We start from the raw sequence: 21,789 nt of genomic DNA, 5'->3' as shown, positions 1-21,789 counted from the left end.
ATGATCATCATTAAGCTAGGTTATCAATTATGAGGATTAATTTGTCATTTCCAATATTTTTTTCATAAGGGACACCTTGAATGATCAAGTAATAAGCTTTTTTGTCCTATTAGAATACCGCCCCTCTAATAAACCATGACGTCCCCATAACAGGTTACTTTTTTTTTTCTTATAATAATGTAAGCTGTAATCTATGCGATAATCAGATGAAGAATTTGTTAACTAGTAAGTATTAAGAAAACAAACAAAGAGATACAGATTCACTTGTTGCACATCCAAATCTATTGATGTTATTGATTCAAGTGCACACTACAATTCAGGCCCATTAAAAAAACTTTTTGAACAACAGAAAAATAAATCTAAAATTTGGATTGGAATTTTTCCTTGGCGTTGTGCTTCTTGGTTTTTTGGTGTTGTCAGTTTAACTAGGGGTATGCAATGGACGGACGGTTGCGGATTAGGGGTCACCCGCAACCAAACCGTCAAAGTTGCGGATTTGGAAAATTGAACCGTGACCGGCCCAATCATCCGCGGATTTGACCTTTGCGGATCAGCGGATTCTACGGGCCGGTTACGGATTAACCGCGGACTAGGAGTAAAAAAAAAAAGTAAAAGAAGCAAAAATACCAAGTTTATAAACTAAGTTAGTGCAGATCAATGTGCTGGCCAAAATACACATTCTAGGGACTTTGCAGCGGATGATCAATGTGTTGTATAGTGTGTTCGACGCTACATTGCAGTTTGTAGAAAAGCCTATTGCTGTGTCCAGGTAGCATGCTTCAACTGCCAATGCCAATATGTCGATGAAGCTTGTCCAACAGCATGGTTCGACTGCCGATTTGTCAACGAAGCTTACCAGGGAGAAGAGTCCGTCTCAAAATTCACCATATGAAGCTTACTGACACATGGGCTTTTCGTTGTACTTGATCTTTATACCCGAGCATGAAGATATAACTTAGCTGGGTTTAGTGATCATCTCAGGCTTATGTTACTCAAATGCGGTGCGGGTGAATCCGGTTTTCAATATTCAACCGCACCCAAACCGCTAAAACGTGCGGATTTGAGAATCACATCCGTGTCCGGCCCATACGTCTTGCGGTTTGGACGAAATCCGTAATTTTGTGGACTGGTACGGATTAAATCCGCGATTTCGGTGTTTATGCTCACCCCTAAGTTTAACCTATATTCAGAACAACAATGTATACTTATAACTACACTCTATAACACTGTTATATGACTTTGCGTGCTTTCAGTTTTCTCCGATATCTCCCCTCTCAAGACAAAAGAACCACTGAATACTCCAAATTCCGCATATGGTGAGTTATAATATACCCTTATCTGAAACATAATATCCACCTTGCTCTCTCCTTCTTGATAGAGTAGATGAAGCTGCTATATATATATATATTATAATGGTGAAACTAATTAATTTTGTGGTAGAGTTATTTCGTATTGTAGCTAGGTCAGTTACTTGTGTGATCTAACCGACATTCAGAAAATGCCAGAAAGAAAAATGATGAAAATATCATGAATGAAGATATCCATCTCAAGTTCATTATGATTTATGACTTCGAGTATATATGGGTAGGCCGTAGCCTAGTTAGCAATTCGGGATTCGGCAAACGTACGGAACGGCAAACGTACGAGTATTATACGGTTTTGTAAAATCCAGATTCGGTCCAAAATTCGGTCAACCGGACGTGATTCGTCAGTAATTCGGAACGGCATACGTACGTGTATAATTCGATTTATAAATGTGAATTCGGCTCTGAAAATTCGGTATCTATATATAACAAATAATTTGTATTTATAAGGTCATAGACCAATTTTTATGCATATGTGTGAGTTATTTAAAGAAAAAATAAACTTAATATGATGATATTAATAATATATACAACATTAGTTATCCAAGAGGACATCGTATGGTGGTTTAGATGCTTGGTTAGTGAGTTTGAGATATCTCTCACCTTCACCTTCAAATATCTTCAGTCGTTTTTGTTTCATAAAAATTATAACACGTCTAATATTCGGTCGTGTATGCTCGGAAGGCAGTAAAGCCCAAAAAGTGGAGTCTTTGAAAAGTAAAAGCTAAAGAATTTATGGCGAATTAAGCGGACGTATCATTCGGAATACGTAAAATTCGTGAACGGTTCGCGAATAATCCGGGAATGCCACATAATACGCGACTTGGGTTCGGAGTTGCAAACGTACGCGAATAAGACGGTAAAATTCGTGATACGGAAAAATTCGCGAATGATTCGCGAATCATTCGCGAACTTACTAACTAGGGGCCGTAGGTGCTGTTGATATGATTCAGTCATGTCAATTGACAAGGTTTTTTGGTTTAAGGAAGTTGCTGAAACATGTGAAACCAGTGTCCCACCCTACATAACAGCTTCACTCTCCATGTAAATCATATATAATACTATAATATTTCTTCAACTGTTCGATATCAACCCAGTAAAAAAACACAATTAAAATATCAGACTAACCCTCAAAAGTAAATGGTGAATCCTTTTAGAATGTGGTTGGTCCCAAATCGAATGTCAAGGACTAATGAAAATTTAGTGTGTGTGGTGGTTTTAGTGTTGTCTAAATCCGGTTCATCAAGCATTTTTGATATTTCTTTCTGTTAATTTCCTTTCAAATTTGTTTTGGAAATTGCTTTTTTGTTTTCTTACGGTATGTACTTTCCAAAGAGGTGGGGCCAAACGGCTCACCCACCAATGAACGCGTGAGGGTCCATCAAAGTTTTTAAAGCGTGACTTGCTTTTCATTTTAAGAATCGACGTGTATGTTGAACCGTGAAGCGTAGTTTCATGGTTGATGTTTGAACCGGATGTTTCTCTATAGATACATTAGTTGTTATTTATAAATTATACATTAAAATTTAAATAATATGATAGTAAAATTTAAAAGTCAAGTACATCATCAGACGACAAGAAACTAGTTGGAATCCTAGACGAGTTGGGCTCCAACACCTTTCTGAATCACAATCCCTAATCTGTAAAAAAAAAATTACATTTCTTTGCACCAACATCAAACCTAGATAGATGATTATGCAACCTCTTAAGTAAACCAACTGTATCCTCACCAAGCTCGCCAAACGTCGTGAAAGTCAGGGTACCAAATCCATAACCTTGAGCCAAACACTTATCCAAGTATTTTTTTTTCTTTTTGCGAGTAATAGCATTGCTCAAAGCTAAGCCGGGACGAAAATTCCGGATCCCCCACCAGAAAAAGGCGAGACCTCAATCACATCCAAGCACATATCCCGACCACTTTCCCAGTTGTAGACAAAAATATCCGCGGGACGTAATGCTCTACCATCATTAGTCGTATGCCCAAGGCAACTTCCTTCCTAGCTGGGACACCATCTCGAAAACACATGTCCACTATGACGTCACGCACAAAATCATGCCGAAATTTGATCCCCACCTCATGTGAACAATGTAGCATGATCCCCATAACAATCCAAGTCTTGATCACAGAAAGCACATTGGTTGTCGTCAGAAAATAATGTGATTCCCAAACGATAACACAAGACAACACTAAATTGTCGTGCACCCACTTGCTGATTGAGGCTCTCAATTGGCAAAGCTTTGAGGAAGTCATGAGCATGTTCAGACTTGTTATACTGCCAAAGAGCACAGTCACGTGTGGACATAGAAAAATTTTCCGACATCTCCTTCATGACATTGTCAAAGTACTTAACTTCCAAAGACTTCTTGGGACGGGGGAAGATAAATCAACATTGGCATTTACACTGAAAATAAATCCATGGCATGCTGCAAACCTAAATCTGGACCAAGCATGGGAGTATTGCGCAAAATGATGGCCTGAAGGGGATGAGTTTGAATACATGATGCAAGATAACAATAATGAACCGTGTCAGCCATAAAATATAGACCCAAACCACCATGTCGAAGGGGTAAAGAAGCTAACCGGAGTTATAGCAATCCTAAACCCGGGTCATCATTAGTGATTGAATGACGTAGATGTTGTGCTAAATGTGAGTCGAAAACCGATTTCCCCTCAGTAAGGTACTCCGGCATAGTTGTTCTCATGGAGAAGTGTAGCTTCGACACCCCCGCACAACTTATCAACAAGAGCAACTCACACCGTGGATCATCCAACTTTCTAACTGCGTCCATAAGATCAACTGTTTTAAGAACCTTGAACTTAACTAGGTTATTGCAATAACCATAATCGAGACTCACATGCCCCCTAACAATTTAACCCCTTCGACGGGCGACCAATCTGAGAAGGAAAAGCATCACTACACCTAACATCGACTGTGGTCCAGTAAATCTCAGTCTTGGTGATGTTAAGGTGAAGACCGAACTTACCACCCTCAGACTAGATAATGTTGAGAGCTTTAGAGACCATTAACGTGTCACCAATGATGGTACTGTCGTCCAAATACCAAGCCTGCATATCTAACTGGCACGGTTCCGCAATCAATTTAACTAAAGGGTGTAGGGTCAATACAAACAGGAGAGGAATACCAAGAGGATCTCCTTGTTGAACTCCTTGAGCAGGCGACGGGACAGATTCATTATAGTATAGCCTTGGAGGGTTAGAGTAACAAAAATTCACCCATTTGGATATAGAAGGACAATGATTTCTTACCTCTTGAAGCATAGAAGTCCTACTAACCAAGTTGAAGGAATTCTGAAAATCTACAAGCAACATAGTCATGGTTTGGGAGTCACCTTTATCTCAGATAATCCTATTGATAGCATGAAGGATAGCTTCATCACCATAACGAACACCCACCCCAAACTGGAAGTCTTCAAGATATGCACACATATCCTTACCAACGGAATGAGAGACAACCTTAGAAACGAGTCGCCTCCACACCGTGCCAACTGCAATTGGTCGAATCCCCTCATCCGGATTGAGTAAAAGTGTGAGAGGTGCAATCGCCACGAATTCTCCCAACTGCACTGGGCATAAACCATCTAGCCACAAATTAACCACGCCATTAACAGACGACAACAAGTCCTCCACAGCAGCAGTCGTCCCATTGAGCGCATCAAGAAGGTGTTGAACCCTCAAACCATCCCTACCACACGACGTGCCTTTCGTAAAGCTCTTGATTCGCCCCAAGATAGATTCTCGGTCGACCCTCCCCACCGTGATAGCGGTGTTCTAGTAGAGGGAGGATCCATGGACAACATCGTACAAGATTTGTACCAATTTTTCTTTACAATCCAAATGATAATGAATTTGAAGCATATACTTTAGCGATACATCCTTCTTATGAATCCAAAAATCCTATAAAAAATGAGCACAATTCGGGACATATAATACCTACATGTGCCACTTTGAAACTCAGTTGTTTAAAATTAACAGTCAGAATTAAAATCGGTAGATGGTGAGGTTTGGTATTTCGAATTGTGCTCATTTTTTCTGGTAATATAAAGTTTAATAAGAGGAACATATCAACAAAATATTAGCTTCGAATTCATCGTCGTTTGGATTTTAAACAAAAATCGGTGCAAATTTTTTATGATATTGTCCATATAAGATTGTCCATCGATCCTACCCAAAGTAGTTGAGATCGTTCCTCGGTGCTACTCGGTTGGAGAGCTTGGAGCGTGGAACAATAACTTCGGACTTGGAAATCGCCAAAACTCGGTCTAATACTCTGAATCTATTAATTAGAGACTTATATTTTGATGGTCATACATCGTGATTTGTGTCTAATTAAAGTTAAAATCTTAACACTATCATGTAATTAAGGGTGTAATATTGTTATATTGAACATATTTATTATCTATTTAGAGGTTTTTCTAATTGATAAATCCCATTTGAGGGGTTAAAAAAAATTCATTTATGATTTTAGTGCATGCAAGGCCAACTTTGGAAAATTGTTAAATCGTATTGCTCAAAAATCGGTACAAATCGGCAAAATTATTCGCCTTAATCGCTAAAAATCCAAAACCGTCCTGTAATGATCGCCTCGGTCATATAGACTGTAATGATTAGTCGACGAGTAAACAGTCTTGGAGAGTGATTTTGACTACACATATCCTACTTCAATTTTATATAATTCAAATATTATCAAACACGAGGCTGTGGCATAATGGTTTAAGCCATTCTGGATGAGTGGGAGGTCTGAATCCCCTCGAACTCATAATTCTTTTTACCGTAATGTAACACTTGCCATTTTGATTAGCATAAGTTTTCATTTATGACATTTTGATTTTAATTCAGTATTGAGTACAATTAATAAGTTGACGAGGATCTCTATAATTAACATAGAAAATTCGGTGCCTTGCAAAGGTATGGGAGCTAATTGGGTATCAATTTATCGGTAAAGGTACTAGAATCCATGTAAAACAATGTACTTTTCAGTCTAAAATGGGTTTCACCCTAGTAAAATAGCAACCTTTCATCGGTGTTGTTATATGTTTCGAATTAGAGCTCTGCATGACATCATAAATTGCTTGTACAATTCCGTCCATTAAATAGTGGTACCTCATTTTGGTTTGTCGTATTTTAGAATAAAAATAGTTACCCGAAGGAGTGTTTCGAGAACCTTTCTATTTTTTTCGGAGTAATATTATCACTCTTTAGTCTTTACACTTCTAATAACTTCTAGAACCATTTTTCATCGTGATATAAAGTCTCTAATATGGTTGCAGGCCTTGCAACTAACGCTGCACATGAGTCGGTATAGTCTGGGTTTTTTAAGAACACGGTACCAGTACCTCCTACTGACCAGTTCCCATGTTTCACTACATGTACCTTTACCGGTATTTGCGCTAGTACCTATGAAACCGATTCACTTCTTGCCGGTACCGGGTTTTTACCTGCAACATATCATCTTGAATCTCAGCCAAACTCCTCCATCCATTATTCATCATCATCTTCTACTCTTTCTATAATCAACAACAACAACACCCTTTTTACAGAAACAAAAGTAAATTCAAAATCCTAAATTCTCCATTTAATCATTAACTTATCAACAAAACCCTTACCTGTAAACACCCACCAACACCTTTTTCATGCAACAGTTGCTTGAACTCAAGAACAAACTAAAAATCACCATCAATATACTTCAATGCCAGCATCAGATCTATCCAAAACCCATTCTCAGACTCTAATTACAAAACCAAAATCAAATAAGATTCTACCCAAAACCCATTCTCAGACTCTAATTCTAAACCCCATCTAATATTTCACTACAGAGCGTAAATTTTTTCATCTCAATTTAAATCCCATTCAAATCAACCTTCAAATTTTCCTTGCCTTCTATCCCTTTGTTTTGGGGTAAAAACTGATTCTGCTGTGTTTGATAATTTGAGGTATGTTGATGAGAAACGAATTCAAACCCTAAACAAATGCATTGCACGGGAATGCTTTTAGGTTCGAGAGATCGATCTGTAAAAATCTGGCCTAAACCAAGAAATGGTCGTTCCAGATTCAATTCGGTCACATAGGGAAGGAGAAGGGTTGATCTTAGGGAGGGAAGCAGAGAAGGTGTTTGAGATTAGAGTGTTGAATTATGAAGGTATGGTTGTTTATGACTTGCGTATCAGAAAATGGTTTCTGGCTACTTGTGTTGATAACACTTGTGTTCTTACCTCTTAAATAGATTGGAAATCTATTTTTATACAAGTCATTGAGCGCACCCTGATCTCTTAGGAAGTGGAGGAAGTTAAGTAGTGGAGAAGTGGATTTGTGCGGGAGGTAGTTATTATCGTGTTTCCATTATGAAGGAAAACTGATCACACATCCTTCCACTAGTCTCACTACTGTTAACCTTCTGTCTTTCCTGTCACGTTCTCATAATGGAAGAGTTGCACGTCGCACGCTGTAAACCGCCAGACCAATACTCTAGTAAGCATCCCCCAGTTTGTGACATGTTTGATGTCTCGAATAAGTGGGTCAAGTCATGGGACCTGCCGTGGAGAATAGCTTAGTGCTATTAGGTGAAACAACCAAGTTGTTAATGAGGCCAACATAAAATATCGTACGTATTTGATGCATGTGAAGCATCGTATTTAAGCGGATCAATTTAATCGATGTGTATGAAGCATCATTGTTTTAGAACCTGATTGAATAAGTCGCGGATAAGCGTCTTAAAAGGGTAGCGGGGTCGACCACTTTGGGTGATCGTTCGAGTATCTTATGGGCAAACTACCATCTGGTCGATCACTCCCTGTGGAGGAGTGATGGCCGATGTTCACAGTGCCATTTTGTTAATTTTCTGAGAATAAATCTACACCGTTCTACTAAGCTGGCGAAGTTGGATGGTCGTGATTAATTTGCGGCAGTTGTTCAATGTCGTTGACGTGATTTTTAGGGTTTGGAGGCCGATCAACCAACTCCCTTTTAAGCGAGCGATTCGAGGTGTTACATTTGGATTTTGAGTAGGTCGATCGACCATGTACAAAGGTGGGTTTCCAGAGAGCATGCTGACATCCCCTGGGTCACCTAAAATTAAATCTAAGACACTCAATTCGGCTGGCGAAGTTAGATGGTCGTGATCGATTTGCGGCAGTAGTGTGTTGCCGCAAACGTAATTTAGGGTTTCTAAAGCAGCGCGTTCACCCTACTTTGGGTGAACGATTCTATACATTATCGGCTTTCCGTGAGCAAGTCGATCAACCATGGGTTTAGCTGGGTCACCGGTGGACACGCTAGCGCTTCTTTGATCGCTCAAGATGCAATCTAAGCTGTCCAACTAGGACGGCTAAGTTGGACGGACGTGATGCGTTTTGAGACCGTCTTTGCCGGTCTCAATTCATTTGAGCTATTTTACACATCATGAACGCCCATGTTTGGGTAAGCGATTGAGCACTCTATAGGTTTGCCGCATGCAAGTCGATTAACTAGGGAACTAATGGGCCCACTGATGATCATGCTTGCGCTTCCTTAACTGTTCGTAGGAGAATCCAAGTCGTCCAACCAGGCTGGCAAAGTTGGACGTTCATGATGTTTCTAAGACCGTTTTTAATGGCCTTAGCTCGTTTGAGCTTGAGCGAACACCCATCTTAGAGTTGACGTTCGGAGCGCTTCGGAGTTAATTGAATATAACTCGATCAACTAGGGCTTTAGTGGGCCCTCCGGTTGATAGACACATTTTTCTGTCTAATTTGTCCTCAATGTTCTGTATTGTTGGTACTCGATTTCGTACTTATTATGGTATTTAGTGTGTTTGTAGGTATTTTATGGAAATAAATATTGTTGGAAAATTCGGCTCGAAAAATCACTCAAAGCATCCCCGGCAGCGGCGCCAAAAATTGATGTGATTTCAAGTTGTTGTAGTAGTAATAGGTTCGTTGAGACTTGTGAAAGAAAAATATTTTAGATTTAATGAAATTTAAAAACAAACAAAACTTAATTCAAGATTATTAGGAATAACCAAGACACTGATTCCACTATCACACATGAATAAATTATGGCAAATAATCCAAAACTGTAATTGTCTTTTAAGTCCCTTATTTCTTAATTCACAAATAATCAGGAAAATTCTCAAATATCAATTGTTTGCAGAGAAGAACGGCGATTACGATATCGCCTCGGGTTCGTACATGACATAGGATTCGTGGCCCGAGTCGACTTCAGCGGTTCATCCCCCGTCTGGTACGGGAGGTAAGTTTGTCGAAACACTCGCGAATCACCTATCAACGAGTTACTGTATTCCTTCATTTTCATATATGTTGAGGATTTGAAAACGGCTGCTTTAATTTCCTAGTAAAGGGCAAGGACTGGCCATACTAGATAAGGGTTCGGATTTTATCACCGCTCCCTTCTTGCCCGCCTTAGGAAAACGAAACCAAACGCGAACCTAAGCCTAAAATTTGACTAGAACGAGACCTATAGGGTAACGATCTTAATAGGAAAGTCATTCGAAAAATATTGGTTACTCTTTTAAGCATGCTTCAAAGTTCATGATGGTTTCTGTGAGTTGAATATGCCGCCTTGTAACGCCGGTGAGGCCTTGGGTATCAAAGCTCCATTGAGCTTCCCTCGTCTCGATTCAACTTACTTAAACTCGGATTGATTCCAGAGGGTTTTTCTTAAATTGTAACGAATTCCCTTTCAAAGGATTAGAAGCTGGTCTAGAAACAATCTAAGTGGAGCCATCATGCTTTTTGTTTGCTAGAAATCAGTAGGTTTGCTGTGGTGGAGTCAGCCTTTTTTGTGTTTGCATAGAACTTCCCTTCCTTTTAGGATTTTTTCTTTTTCTTTTGTTTTTCTAGTGTATGCCCAAGGTTATTAACGAGCGGTCTTGGAAAAGAAACATTATAGGTCGATTGATTAGTGAAAAACCTAGTAGTTCTTCTTGTGGAAGCGGGGAGCTCAAAGACTCTTCTTTTGAGAGCCCTGTTTTTAAAAACTTCAGTTTTGAGAATCTGTCTCTTCGTGAGGAAAATACCCCTAGTACTTCAGTTGTGCCAGCAACGACAACTTTGAAAGATTACATGTTCCCAACTAGGTCCACCCGAGCTTCGTGCAGTAAATTGCCAGCCACTACGGCTAATTTCGAGATAAAACCTAGTATTATTCAGATGATCCCTATATTCTTAGGGAAAGATGATGAGAACCCTTATTTTCATATTAGAGACTTTGAGGAAATTTATGGGACAATTAGAATAAAAGACCTTACTGATGAAGTCTTGAAACTTAAGATGTTTCCCTTTTCCTTGAGAGATAAAGCCAAGACCTGGCTGAACAACCTACCATCTGAATCCATGATGGCAGGAACTTATTATTGTTTTCTATATGAAATTCTACCCTAAGCATAAAACTGCGTCTGTTAGGCAGAAAATTAGTGCTAGTGTGCAACAAGAGGGAGAGTCTCTTTATAGGTTTTTAGAGAGATTCAATGATATCCTATCCCAGTATCCTCACCATGGATTTGATAAGATGTAACTCGTAGAGATTATTTATGATGGTTTAGACTATTCTTCCAAAGCCATGGTTGAGTCTATGTGCGCTGGTGAGTTCACTAGTAAAAGTGCTAATGATGCTTTTACCTTCTTAGGAGTCTTGTGTTGAACTCCCCAAAAGACTCTTGGTCAATAGAAGTAGCACCAATGTGGTAGAGACAAGCTTCGGGCCTGATGTTAAGTTTGCTGCTTTGTCTAGAAGGTTAGAAGCTTTGGAATTGAATCATCCTAAATATAGGTCTCTTGTTGAACCTGATGATAGGTTTAGAGCCTCTCAAGTGTCTAGTTGTGGAGTAGAACCCAATAACTCATTTTGGGAAGGTCAGGTTAGTGAAGAGCAAGCCCATGCTGTCTATAACAATGCTAGGTTTGAGAACCGTCAGAAGTTTGACCCATACTCAGAGACTTACAACCCTGGTTGGAGAAGTCATCCTAATTTTTCTTGGTCTAAGGGTCAGAATCAAGGATAGTTTAGTAATTCTCAGCCTCCCCCAGGTTTTGGTTATGCTAAGAACTCTTCAGGTCAATCCCAGTTTCAGAATGAGAAAAAGATCTCCACCTTAGAAGAAACCCTTACTATGTTAGCAAAGAACCATGAGATGTTATCAAAGAACCACTATGGTTTTCAAGAAGAAACCAGGCAGAATTTTAAGAATAATTTCCAGTCTCTTGCTAACTTAGAACTTCAAGTCGGCCAAATAGCTAAGTTTCTTAGTGAAAGAGAAGATGGAAGATTCCCTAGTCAAACTGATCCTAACCCTAAAGGAGAGAAATCGTACAATCATGTGAATTCTATAACAACCCTTAGGAGTGGAAAGAAAGTTGACAATAAGGTTGCCATGCCTGGTAGTGAACATGTTCTAGTTCACCCTTCTGAGCCAGAAAATGAGGATACTGATAGAGTCTCCAAAGAGACCAGTGAGGGTCATGCTGAGCCCGGCCTTGTTCTCAGAGCCTCGTTCCCCCAGCTGCTAGTTCCAACTAAGAGGGAGTCCAACTTTAATGATATATTGGAGGTTTTAAAGAAGGTTACTATCAACCTCCCATTGTTAGATGCGATTAAGCAGATTCCCGCTTATGCCAAGTTTCTTAAGGATATGTGTACGCGAAAGCGAAAACTTAGTGTCCAGAAGAAAGCCTTCCTAGCTAGTCATGTGAGTTCTATTATTCAGAATACCAATACTCCTAAGTATAAAGACCCAGGGTCCCCTACTATTTCTTACACAATAGGTAAATACCGTGTCGAGAAAGTTTTGCATGACTTAGGAGCCAGTGTGAACTTACTGCCATACCATGTATACCTTAAGCTAAGACTTGGTGAATTCTATTATTCAGAATACCAATACTCCTAAGTATAAAGACCCAGGGTCCCCTACTATTTCTTGCACAATAGGTAAATACCGTGTCGACAAAGTTTTGCATGACTTAGGAGCCAGTGTGAACTTACTGCCATACCATGTATACCTTAAGCTAAGACTTGGTGAGATGAAACCTACCCAGATGACACTTCAGTTAGCTGATAGATCCGTTAAAATTCCTCGTGGTGTGATCGAGGACGTTCTTATTCACTAGTAGAAAAGGGGGTTTTATGGACCCACATCAGAGACCCTCACTATCGGTCAACGGTCTGTTGACCATTGAAGACCGTCTCTGATACGGTAAATTTTCGGAGCATATCCCGGAGTCCTAGAAAACGTCGTTCAATTAATTTTTTTAATTCCATTCATATCCTAATTTAGAAACCCTCACCGAGACTGCTACACGTGGTTGATTCAGTGATATTTTCTAAGGAAGGAAGTCTCACTCGGTTCCCTCCATTTCTATAAACCTCGTTATTAACGATGGTATTTATCTCGTTCATATCGTCCCTCTCTCTCCAATAGTTCATTTGCAGAGAAAAAAACCAGACACCATTAAAATTTCTCCTCCTCTCCCAGAACTCCACCATTAAAACTAATTAAGCCTTTGTATCACAAAATCTTTACTAAGATTAACCTGTTACAGCTCTCAATTGTGCAGCAATTAGGTTTAATTCTCAAAATCATCAGGTACCGGTAAGTTATGGTTTTTGATTGAAGTTTTCTTTTCCTTCTTTTTTTTCTTTTACTGGTCGATTTTCCTCATGGGGTATAACAATAACTGTTTTATTGGTGGATTTCAGGTAAATCTCAATAGCGATCTAGTTTTAATTCTTCAACAGGTACAATTAGGATTTTGGATTGAAGTTTTCTTTTTCTTTTACTGGTCGATTTTGGTCATAGGGTTTAATAATTATTGTTTTTTTGGTTGATTTCAGGTACATCTCAACAGCTTTGCAGTTCAGATTCTCATCAGGTATAGCAGATTTTATCGATTTGGGTGGTAGTAATTGATCATGTATTATGGTTAGTTAAATTATATTGTTGATTGGGTCTGTGTATCATGTTTTAGGTTTTGTGTTGTTGAAAAGAATCATGTTTTATGGCTGTTACCCATAGATTTTTCTTTGTTCTTCCTTTTGGTTTGTAGTTGGTTCCTTATGTTTTATGTGATGGGTTAATAGGTTATTCAAGTTTGAGCATCTGTTATCCCTCTTCAAGTTTGAGCATCTGTTATCCCTCTTCCTTATGTTCACTATTTGATGACTTGTGAAGGGTGCAACACTAATAGTTACAGTTTTCTGTCATATATTCAAGGCATGACCTTAGTGTAATCTCTGGTTTTGATGAAATGGTTTGCTATGCTTAATGACACCATTGTTGTGCTTTATGGATGTCATGTGATCGTTGCTGCAACTTAATGTTTGCACTTAGATAGGTTTTACAGTTTATTGCTTAAAGTTTTCTCTGTGATGGCTCTCTTCAACCTTTACTTATTTGGGTAATAACTTTGTTTGAAGTGAGTTTGTTAATATTTCAATGTGTGATTTTGTTGTAGAAAAATATGGCAACACCTGGTGTTGGAGGTAGCAGCCGATTTTGGTCTGGAAGTACTAGGTTTGCTAGTACTAGATCACCAAGTACTACTCCTATCTCAAATGAAGCTAACTGGCCAAGGGGTTTGCTCAATTCACAAGGCTCTCCGTCAACTAATGGTGCAAACCCAGCTGGAAGTCCAAGTGTAGGGAGTCGACAAGTGTCTTCATCAGATGGTGAACATTCTCCAAGACAAGGTATTGGGAATCAGCCCGAGGAACATGGATGGCATGAGGCCTTTCATCAGGCGGATAATGATCCTGGTGATACCGAGGAAAGCATGAACAACGGTATATTATATAACTTTGTTTTTCAGATTAATTTATATGATTAATTGACATCTAATTTGTTTTTTTGTTTGTTTTTTTTTATGTAGGTGACCAACTTCCAGAAATTCCTTTCAATTCCTTGGGACAACCAATAGAAGATATTTCTAAGCCATATGCTTCCAGAATTGGGGTGATATGCAGGAATGTTGTTTCACCACATTATGAGGATTGGAGGATCGTCCCTGTGGAATTTAAGGAAGAAATTTGGAGGACCCTTAACAATGAGTACAAGATACCTGCAATCATCAAGGGCAAGGTTTTAAGAATGGCAAATAAATCATGGAAGAACAGAAAGAACAAACTAAGACTGTGGTGTGATAAGTTTGATACTATTGCTGAGCAAAAGCAAAATAGACCAGCAGGTGTGAGGAGAGAGAATTGGGAATGCTTTGTTGATTTGTATGCTTCAGACAAGGACAAGAAACTAAGGCAGATAGGGAGGGAATCAAGGAAGCAACTGAAAGCTCTCCACACTAATGGAAGGGATGGCATTGCTCGTCGTCGACATTTGATGGAGCAACAAAGTCCAACTGGTAGTGTATCAAGATCTGTGGTATACTTGGCAACACATGTTTACCAAGAAATCCCTCAAGAACATCGTGAGTTAATGGACCCAAATTGCTATGAAATAAAATGCAGAGCATATGTTGTAAGTTGCTTCTTGGTTTTTGATCGACTTGCATACATTTATCTTTTAGTTTTATTTGTACTTGGTTTTCCACTTACATATAATATGATGTCCTTTGCAGGAAAAGATAAGAGAGTTGAACGAAACTGAGCAGTATAGAAATGAAACTAATTTGGAAAAAGAAGTTGTGGCCACGGTGGATGAACTTGAATTTTTATTGCAATTTGCAAAAAATAAACTTGTCAATTGCTATCTAAATGTTTTGTTTACTTCTTTGTAGGTGCTTGGAATTGATGGTAGGGGCTTTGTTCGAGGAATGGGAGGTGGGGTATCAAATACTGAAGTGCGCGCTTCTGCCATTCCTAGGGAGCAGTTACGTCAACAGGTGATGAAGTCTAGAGTTGTGGAAGAACGTGTCCGTACTCTTGAGGTCACTGTTGAGACACTAATGGCTGGTTTAAGCTGCAATGCTAGCACCAGCAATGCTAATGCTCAGGTAGCATTCTATAACTAGTTAGTGATTAATTGCATGAGTTTCTTTTATATTGAATGAATGTTTGTTCCAATTGACAGTGAATTAGAAACAATGAAAAGAAAATCTTAGATTTTAGAATAGTTGAATCATGATTGAGTGTTTAATCTTTGATTTTGTATCACCTTTCTTAGCGAGCAGTTGAAAAATTTATTATGTTTGCATTGTTCTTCTTATGTGCACCAGTATTTCTTACTATTGTATTGGATATGGTTATGATCTGCAGGGAATGAATGCTGGTGGTTGTCAACCTAACAGTCAAAGAGTAGTTTTGAGAAATATGCGAAAGAGATGTGTTTCCTTGGGCCTTATAGACAGGACTATGCCTCTAATAAATGATGAATGTCGTTTGGTCCAGATTAAAGAAGTTTGTCTAGAATCTGAGGGTCTTTTTGATTGCGATGGAACTTTTAAGGACCTTAACATAGGCGAGAAGATTTTATGGCCGCACAACTATGTTTTTCCAATTTTCGGTGATGGTTTTTAATCAAGTTGGAGTTCAGGTTTGCAGTGGAGGATACTGACTTTTTGGGAACCTTTTTTGGGTATACATGGCTGGGATATACATGTTTGATATATATTTACGTACTGGCCTGGTTTTTCTTTTTGGGTATACATGCATGGTTGGGATATACATGTCGGATATATATTTACGTACGTACGGGGTTTATATATGTAACTTTTTGGGAAGCTTAATTTTCAGATGTAAGTATTTTGGGGTTGGGAAGCTTAACTTTCAGATGTTAGTATTTTGGGGTTTAGTTGAACTTGCAAGTTTGTATGGTTTTGAGTCTCATCTCTTTTTTTGTAAAGAAGAAGAGGCTCAAAACATGTAAAGAAGTGTCTTGCAACTACTATATGGATATGTAGCTTCAGCATGTTTTGGAGCCATGATTTTATCCAATGAAATATATTTAGTGGCCTACATTTATTAGCTTTCGTATTTTTCGAGCATTTCAGTTTTAATATTGTTACTAACTTGTAACTTGTATTTTATAGGAACTTCAAATTTCAATCTCTGCAAGACCTATTTTGCATCTGTTTATCTAGTCTTTTGATAATTATCATGTTGCACAGAAACTTCAACTCATTACTAATTGAGAATCAAAAAATAAAGCTAGAAATTGGTAGCTTTCATCACCATAATCTTTTACATTCAAATTTTAACTTCATCAAAAACCATCAGCAAGAGATGAACACTACAGTTTACCATAATCTTTTACATTCAAGAGAAGATTACATCATTCATAAGCATATAAGAACTTCTCTTATCAATCTGTCTCAGTTAAATTCCTCTGGTGAAAAATCTTCCCATATTAAGAACTTCTCTGGGGAAAAATCAACTGGGAAAAAAATCAAAAAAAAATCTGACTCGTTTTAAAGGCGATTCATCCCATTCAGCTGAGTCAGTTATCAATCTGTCTCTTTTGACACCATGAGTTTCTTATCCATCGATCCGAGAACAAAAAAGAAAGAGAAAAAGGAAATAAGCTCTCTCCTCTCGTAATAAACTTATACTCTCTCTCGATATCTACTTCTGAAAAACACTCTCATCGCAGGCAAATATAATTGATGTTGTACTAGGTAAAATTGATGAGGCTTTTAATTCTCGGATTTTCTGGTTAGGATTTTGGTTCTCGATATGTACCTGGCTGACCTAATTAGTTAAACTATTGAAGGATGTACGAAGAAGGCTCAACAACTCTGATTTTATTTCAGAACTCAGATCTCTAGCTCACCAATTTATTAGGGTAAGTACCTCTTTCTGAATTAAAATTTATTAAGGTTTAGCCCAATTGATTTCATTTTCAGTTGGAAGGTTTGTTTTTAACTGAATAATGTATATTGAATTTTGGGGTTTTGTTTAATTAGGTCAAAATAAGTAGGTGTATTTGTAATCAATGAGTGATGTACAATTTCATTAATTTGTTTTCATACTTTTCTATGTGGATTTGACTTTAAGTGTTCATCTCTTAAGGCCATCCTTTCTTAAGTAGAGTATCGTGTATGTATATGTGAACTGTATATTAGGTGCACTTAAGAATTACGTGCTTGAAATGGTAGTAAACTTGGTTGCATCGAGATTGAAAAATCAGCTTTGATTTGGTGTCTTGAGTCTTTATGTGAAGTATACAGGACATATTTGTTTACATTGCTTTGGATTGTTAAGCTGTTAAGCATTAGTCCATTAAGTTGTATGTAATTCCTTTGTTTTGCAGATGTCTCAAAATCTTATAACTACTCCAAATAAAGAATGGATGACTGCACGCAAGGGTTCACCTCAATGGATTGCAGGTGTTCAATTTTTCATCCAATTTGCAACAAAGAGTCTTGGTGAAGGTATCAAAGAATTCCGTTGTCCTTGCGTTAAGTGTAAGAATTAAAATAGTTTACCAAAATGTATAGATGATGTACATGGGGATATTCTTGATTATGGGTTCTACAGCCAATACCGAACATGGATCCATCATGGAGAGCGACCTCGTGTGAATAATATTCAAGCACGTACTTTACCTGCCAATAATTTTCTGAATCAGGAAGCTGCATCTTTTACGAGAATATTTGACTTATTCAATGAGACACTAGGACGTGTAGATGGTCTTGATAATCCTGAAGACCAGTCGGGTACTACTGTTGAAGTTGGTACTGCTGTTGAAGTTGGTACTGCTGTTGAAGATGGTACTTCTGTTGAAGATGGTACTGCTGTTGAAGATGGTAATGTTGTTGAAGATCGGGCTACTGTCAATCGCAGGAAGAGGTTGAAGGATGCGGTGCAACCCCTATTTCCAAGTTGTGATGCTAAACATACAAAACTTTCAGCAACATTTGAGTTGCTTAGTATGCAAGCGAGGTATCAATGTTCTGATGTTTTCATGACTGAATTATTTGGATATTTGAAAATTATTTTACCGGAAGGGAACACATTACCATCTAATTGTCGTAAAGCAAAGGACATGATTAAGCAATTTCAGTTGCCTGTCCATATCATCCATGCTTGCATCAATGACTGTATTCTTTATCGCAAGGAGTATGTTAATGAAGATAAGTGTCCTAAATGTGTTGAAAGTAGATGGCAAAAACCACCAGAAGGCAGTACATCAACGAAAAAGGTTCCAGTGAAGAGACTTAGGTATTTTCCAGTCACAGAAAGGTTGCAACGTATGTATGGTACAACATGGATGGCTGAGCTGATGACATGGTATGCTAAGGTTGAAGAAAGTTCTACACACATGAGACATCCGGTGGATTCGTCGCAATGGAAGTCAATAGACATGAAGTGGCCTGACTTTGCTTAAGAGAAGCGAAATGTACGTCTGGGACTAGCTACTGATGGTTTTAACCCTTTCGGAATGATGAGTGTGCATAGTACATGGCCTGTTATGCTTACTTGTTACAACCTTCCGCCATCTGAATGCACGTCAAAGGATTTTACGATGTTAACACTACTGATTCCTGGTCCACTTGGTCCCAATCATAACATAGATGTTTATTTGCAGCCTTTAATCGACGAGTTAATTGATTTGTGGACACTCGGTGTGGTAACGTACGATGTGCATACAAAGACATCCTTTACAATGAAAGCAATGTTATTGTGGTGCATACATGACTTCCTTGCATATGCTCATGTTTCTGGTGTGCGTACTTCTGGAAGATTTGGTTGCCCTGTGTGTGGAGAAAATACAGAGGCGATCAGGCTAAAATGGGGTACTAAGTATGCTTATATGGGTCATAGAAGGTTTCTAAGAGATAAATCTCACCCTTATAGACGGAAAACATCTGAGTTCAAAGGAAGTGTGGAGACAAGGGGTGCCCCAAGACGTTTGAGTGGCGTCGAATTATTCAACAAGACAACAACCGCAGACAAAGAATTTGGGAAGTTGGTCAAGTGGCCGGCCGTACGTGAGTCTCCGTGGTCAAAGAGATCGATACTTTTTTGTCTCCCATATTGGAAGGTAAATTGAGGGTATTGAATAATTATACTTTGCAGTTACCTTACTTCAATATGTTTGTGTTGTTTAAAATTCCTTTCTAATTAATTAATCTTATCAGTTTCTGCAAATCCGGCACAATGTGGATGTCATGCATGTAGAAAAGAATTTTTCAGAGAACTTGTTTGGAACATTTATGAGTCATAAGGACAAGAACAAGGATGGGCATCTGGCGCGCAAAGATTTGAAACTATTAAACTTGAAGCATAGCTTGTGGTTGAAGGAAGATAATGGAAAAGTGGAGATGCCTCGTGCACCTTGTTGTATGTCTAAGGCAGAAAAGGAAGTCATCTGTAAAACTCTTAGCACGATTAAAGTTCCAATTGGTTACAGTGGTAATTGGAAAAAGAAAGTATGCCTGAAAGAGTTCCAATTGAAGGGTTTGAAATCTCACGATTATCATATTCTGATGCAGGGGTTAATGCCTATTTTTATAATGCATTGTTTCAAAGATCATAATCCTTTGCGTGAGGCAGTTCGACACTTATCATTGTTTTTCAAAGTACTAACTTCCAAGGTTATTGATCGTGTTGAGATTCTTATAATGCACGAACGTGTGGTGGAGTCAATATGTGTGTTCGAAATGTATTTCCCACCTGCATTTTTTGTTAGTATGACTCATGTTGTCGTACACTTGGCAGAAGAGGCACATCAATTGGGGCCTGTTCAGTTTAGGTGGATGTACCCTTACGAGGGGTATATACGATTATTTAGTTTACTAATATCCAGTTAATTATTTTTGGAACTAAGCAAAACTTACATATCTTTGTTTACTGACTGCATGTGCAGGATGATGAGATACTACAAGGTACTAGGTCGCAACAAAAATTATATAGAAGGCTCTATTACCAAATAGTATGAGATCAATGAAGGAGTGCGCCATTGCGTGGAGATACTTCCTGCAGTGAGGCGAAAATCTTTGAAGTGTCGTGGAAAGATATCAATGCCCAGTGATGTTTATGAAGGTCCATACCCAGCTAATTCACAAGGAAAACCACATTTTTTGACCACCGTAGAATATGAACAAGTTCGTTTGTGGATATTGAGACATTCAGATGAAAATACTGAATGGGAAGAGTAAGTACATCCCAAGTTGATTTCTATTTAGATCGTTTCATCACACTATGCACTGGATTTTAAGTTCAAAGAAATGAATATAGTATTAATCAGTGATAGATCTTAGTTTATTACTTTATTACATCTAATGAACTTAAACCGGAAGTTAACTACCACATGCTAAAACTGAAAGTTTCTTATTATCTTTTATATTGTTTTGTCGCTATTTTTGATTTATGGTTCAGTTTATTGCCATTAATTGTTAAACATTGGAGATTGTTATAATGGCATTTTCAAAAATCTGTGTGTGCTCGCACGAAGCAAGGTTATCTAGGAGGAGTAGTAGTACTACTTGATTATGTTTCTTGGTATATTAGTTAATGCTTATATCAATTGTCACTTTGTGTGTTGTTTGACAGAAAGTACAAGATATACGTCTGTAATTGTAACCAAACTCGTACGGGGAGGATACAACCTACAGAATACATTGAATGGCTACAGAAACAACTTGACAGCACTCTCATGACAGATTTTCGTAGGCTGGCAATTGGTCCTACCTTCACTACAGTTTCGTACAACTCATATTTTGATAATGGCTATCTTTTTTACACAGCCGATGCAGAAAAAAATTTAACTACACAAAATAGTGGAGTCACCATGGAAGCTTGCACCAGTTTTAGAGCAAGTTCCAGAGATACTAACTTGGTCGATAACGATACTACATACTACGGTGTTCTACAACGTATACTTGAACTGGATTATGGAGTTTTCTCTGAAATTGTTTTTTACTGTGATTGGGTGCGAGTCGAAGACAAAATACATGGATCCTATGTGGATGCAGATACAAAGTTGAGGTTTTTCAACTTCAGAAGCTTTATGAGAAGCTCAAAAGAAGTCGACGAGCCATTCATCCATGCTTCTCAAGCTAGACAAGTTTTTTACTGCAGAGATGTGACAAGTGAGCATTGGAATTTTGTTTTGGAATCTCCAATAAGATCAAACCCCAATAAGAATGCTTTGGAAGATCCATTTTTCTTCACTGCAAATGCGAATGAAGCTCCATCAATTTTGACAACTGTTGGAGATGATGAGTATTGGAATGGATAAGCTCAGGTAAGGTTTCATTCTATTTCTTCTTACATGTCTCTTCTAGTAGATTCCATATTTTTTACGTTCACTTTCGTTTTAATTTCATTTTCTACAATTGGTTATCTTTCCAAGGGCACAAGAAATGGGGATACACGTACGTGAATGAACTTGCCCAGCACCTTATAATTCAACTGCTGGAAATCATGCAACTCCCTTGCGTACATGTGAGTTTTCCTGTGCATTTTAAAGGCATTGTATAGTCCGAACCTTGACAATCAGTACTTTTTTATCTCCCCTACGCA

The 21,789-nt window shown here is 38.3% G+C and overlaps 1 protein-coding gene across 1 annotated transcript; it reads left to right on the top strand.

The window, feature by feature from the left end:
- The first annotated feature begins 18,706 nt into the window (after positions 1-18,706).
- On the top strand, positions 18,707-21,505 carry LOC113351512. The gene is made up of 5 exons (XM_026595481.1): positions 18,707-19,306; positions 19,404-20,038; positions 20,132-20,150; positions 20,235-20,419; positions 20,818-21,505. Exons 1-5 carry the CDS (start codon positions 18,707-18,709, stop codon positions 21,503-21,505), a joined length of 2,127 nt encoding a protein of 708 aa, XP_026451266.1.
- Positions 21,506-21,789: the final 284 nt, after the last annotated feature.

This window comes from Papaver somniferum, chromosome 2 (assembly GCF_003573695.1).
Source record: "Papaver somniferum cultivar HN1 chromosome 2, ASM357369v1, whole genome shotgun sequence".
NCBI lineage: Eukaryota > Viridiplantae > Streptophyta > Magnoliopsida > Ranunculales > Papaveraceae > Papaver > Papaver somniferum.
Note: the sequence above shows the minus strand (reverse complement) of the source record. Positions and strands in the feature narration are given on the sequence as shown.

Coding starts and splice junctions, on each gene's coding strand:
- LOC113351512 (XM_026595481.1), top strand. CDS start 18,707: ATGAGTGTGCATAGTACATGGCCTGTTATGCTTACTTGTTACAACCTT. Junction 19,307..19,403: donor TTTGTCTCCCATATTGGAAG/GTAAATTGAGGG, acceptor TAATCTTATCAG/TTTCTGCAAATCCGGCACAA. Junction 20,420..20,817: donor GAAAATACTGAATGGGAAGA/GTAAGTACATCC, acceptor GTTGTTTGACAG/AAAGTACAAGATATACGTCT.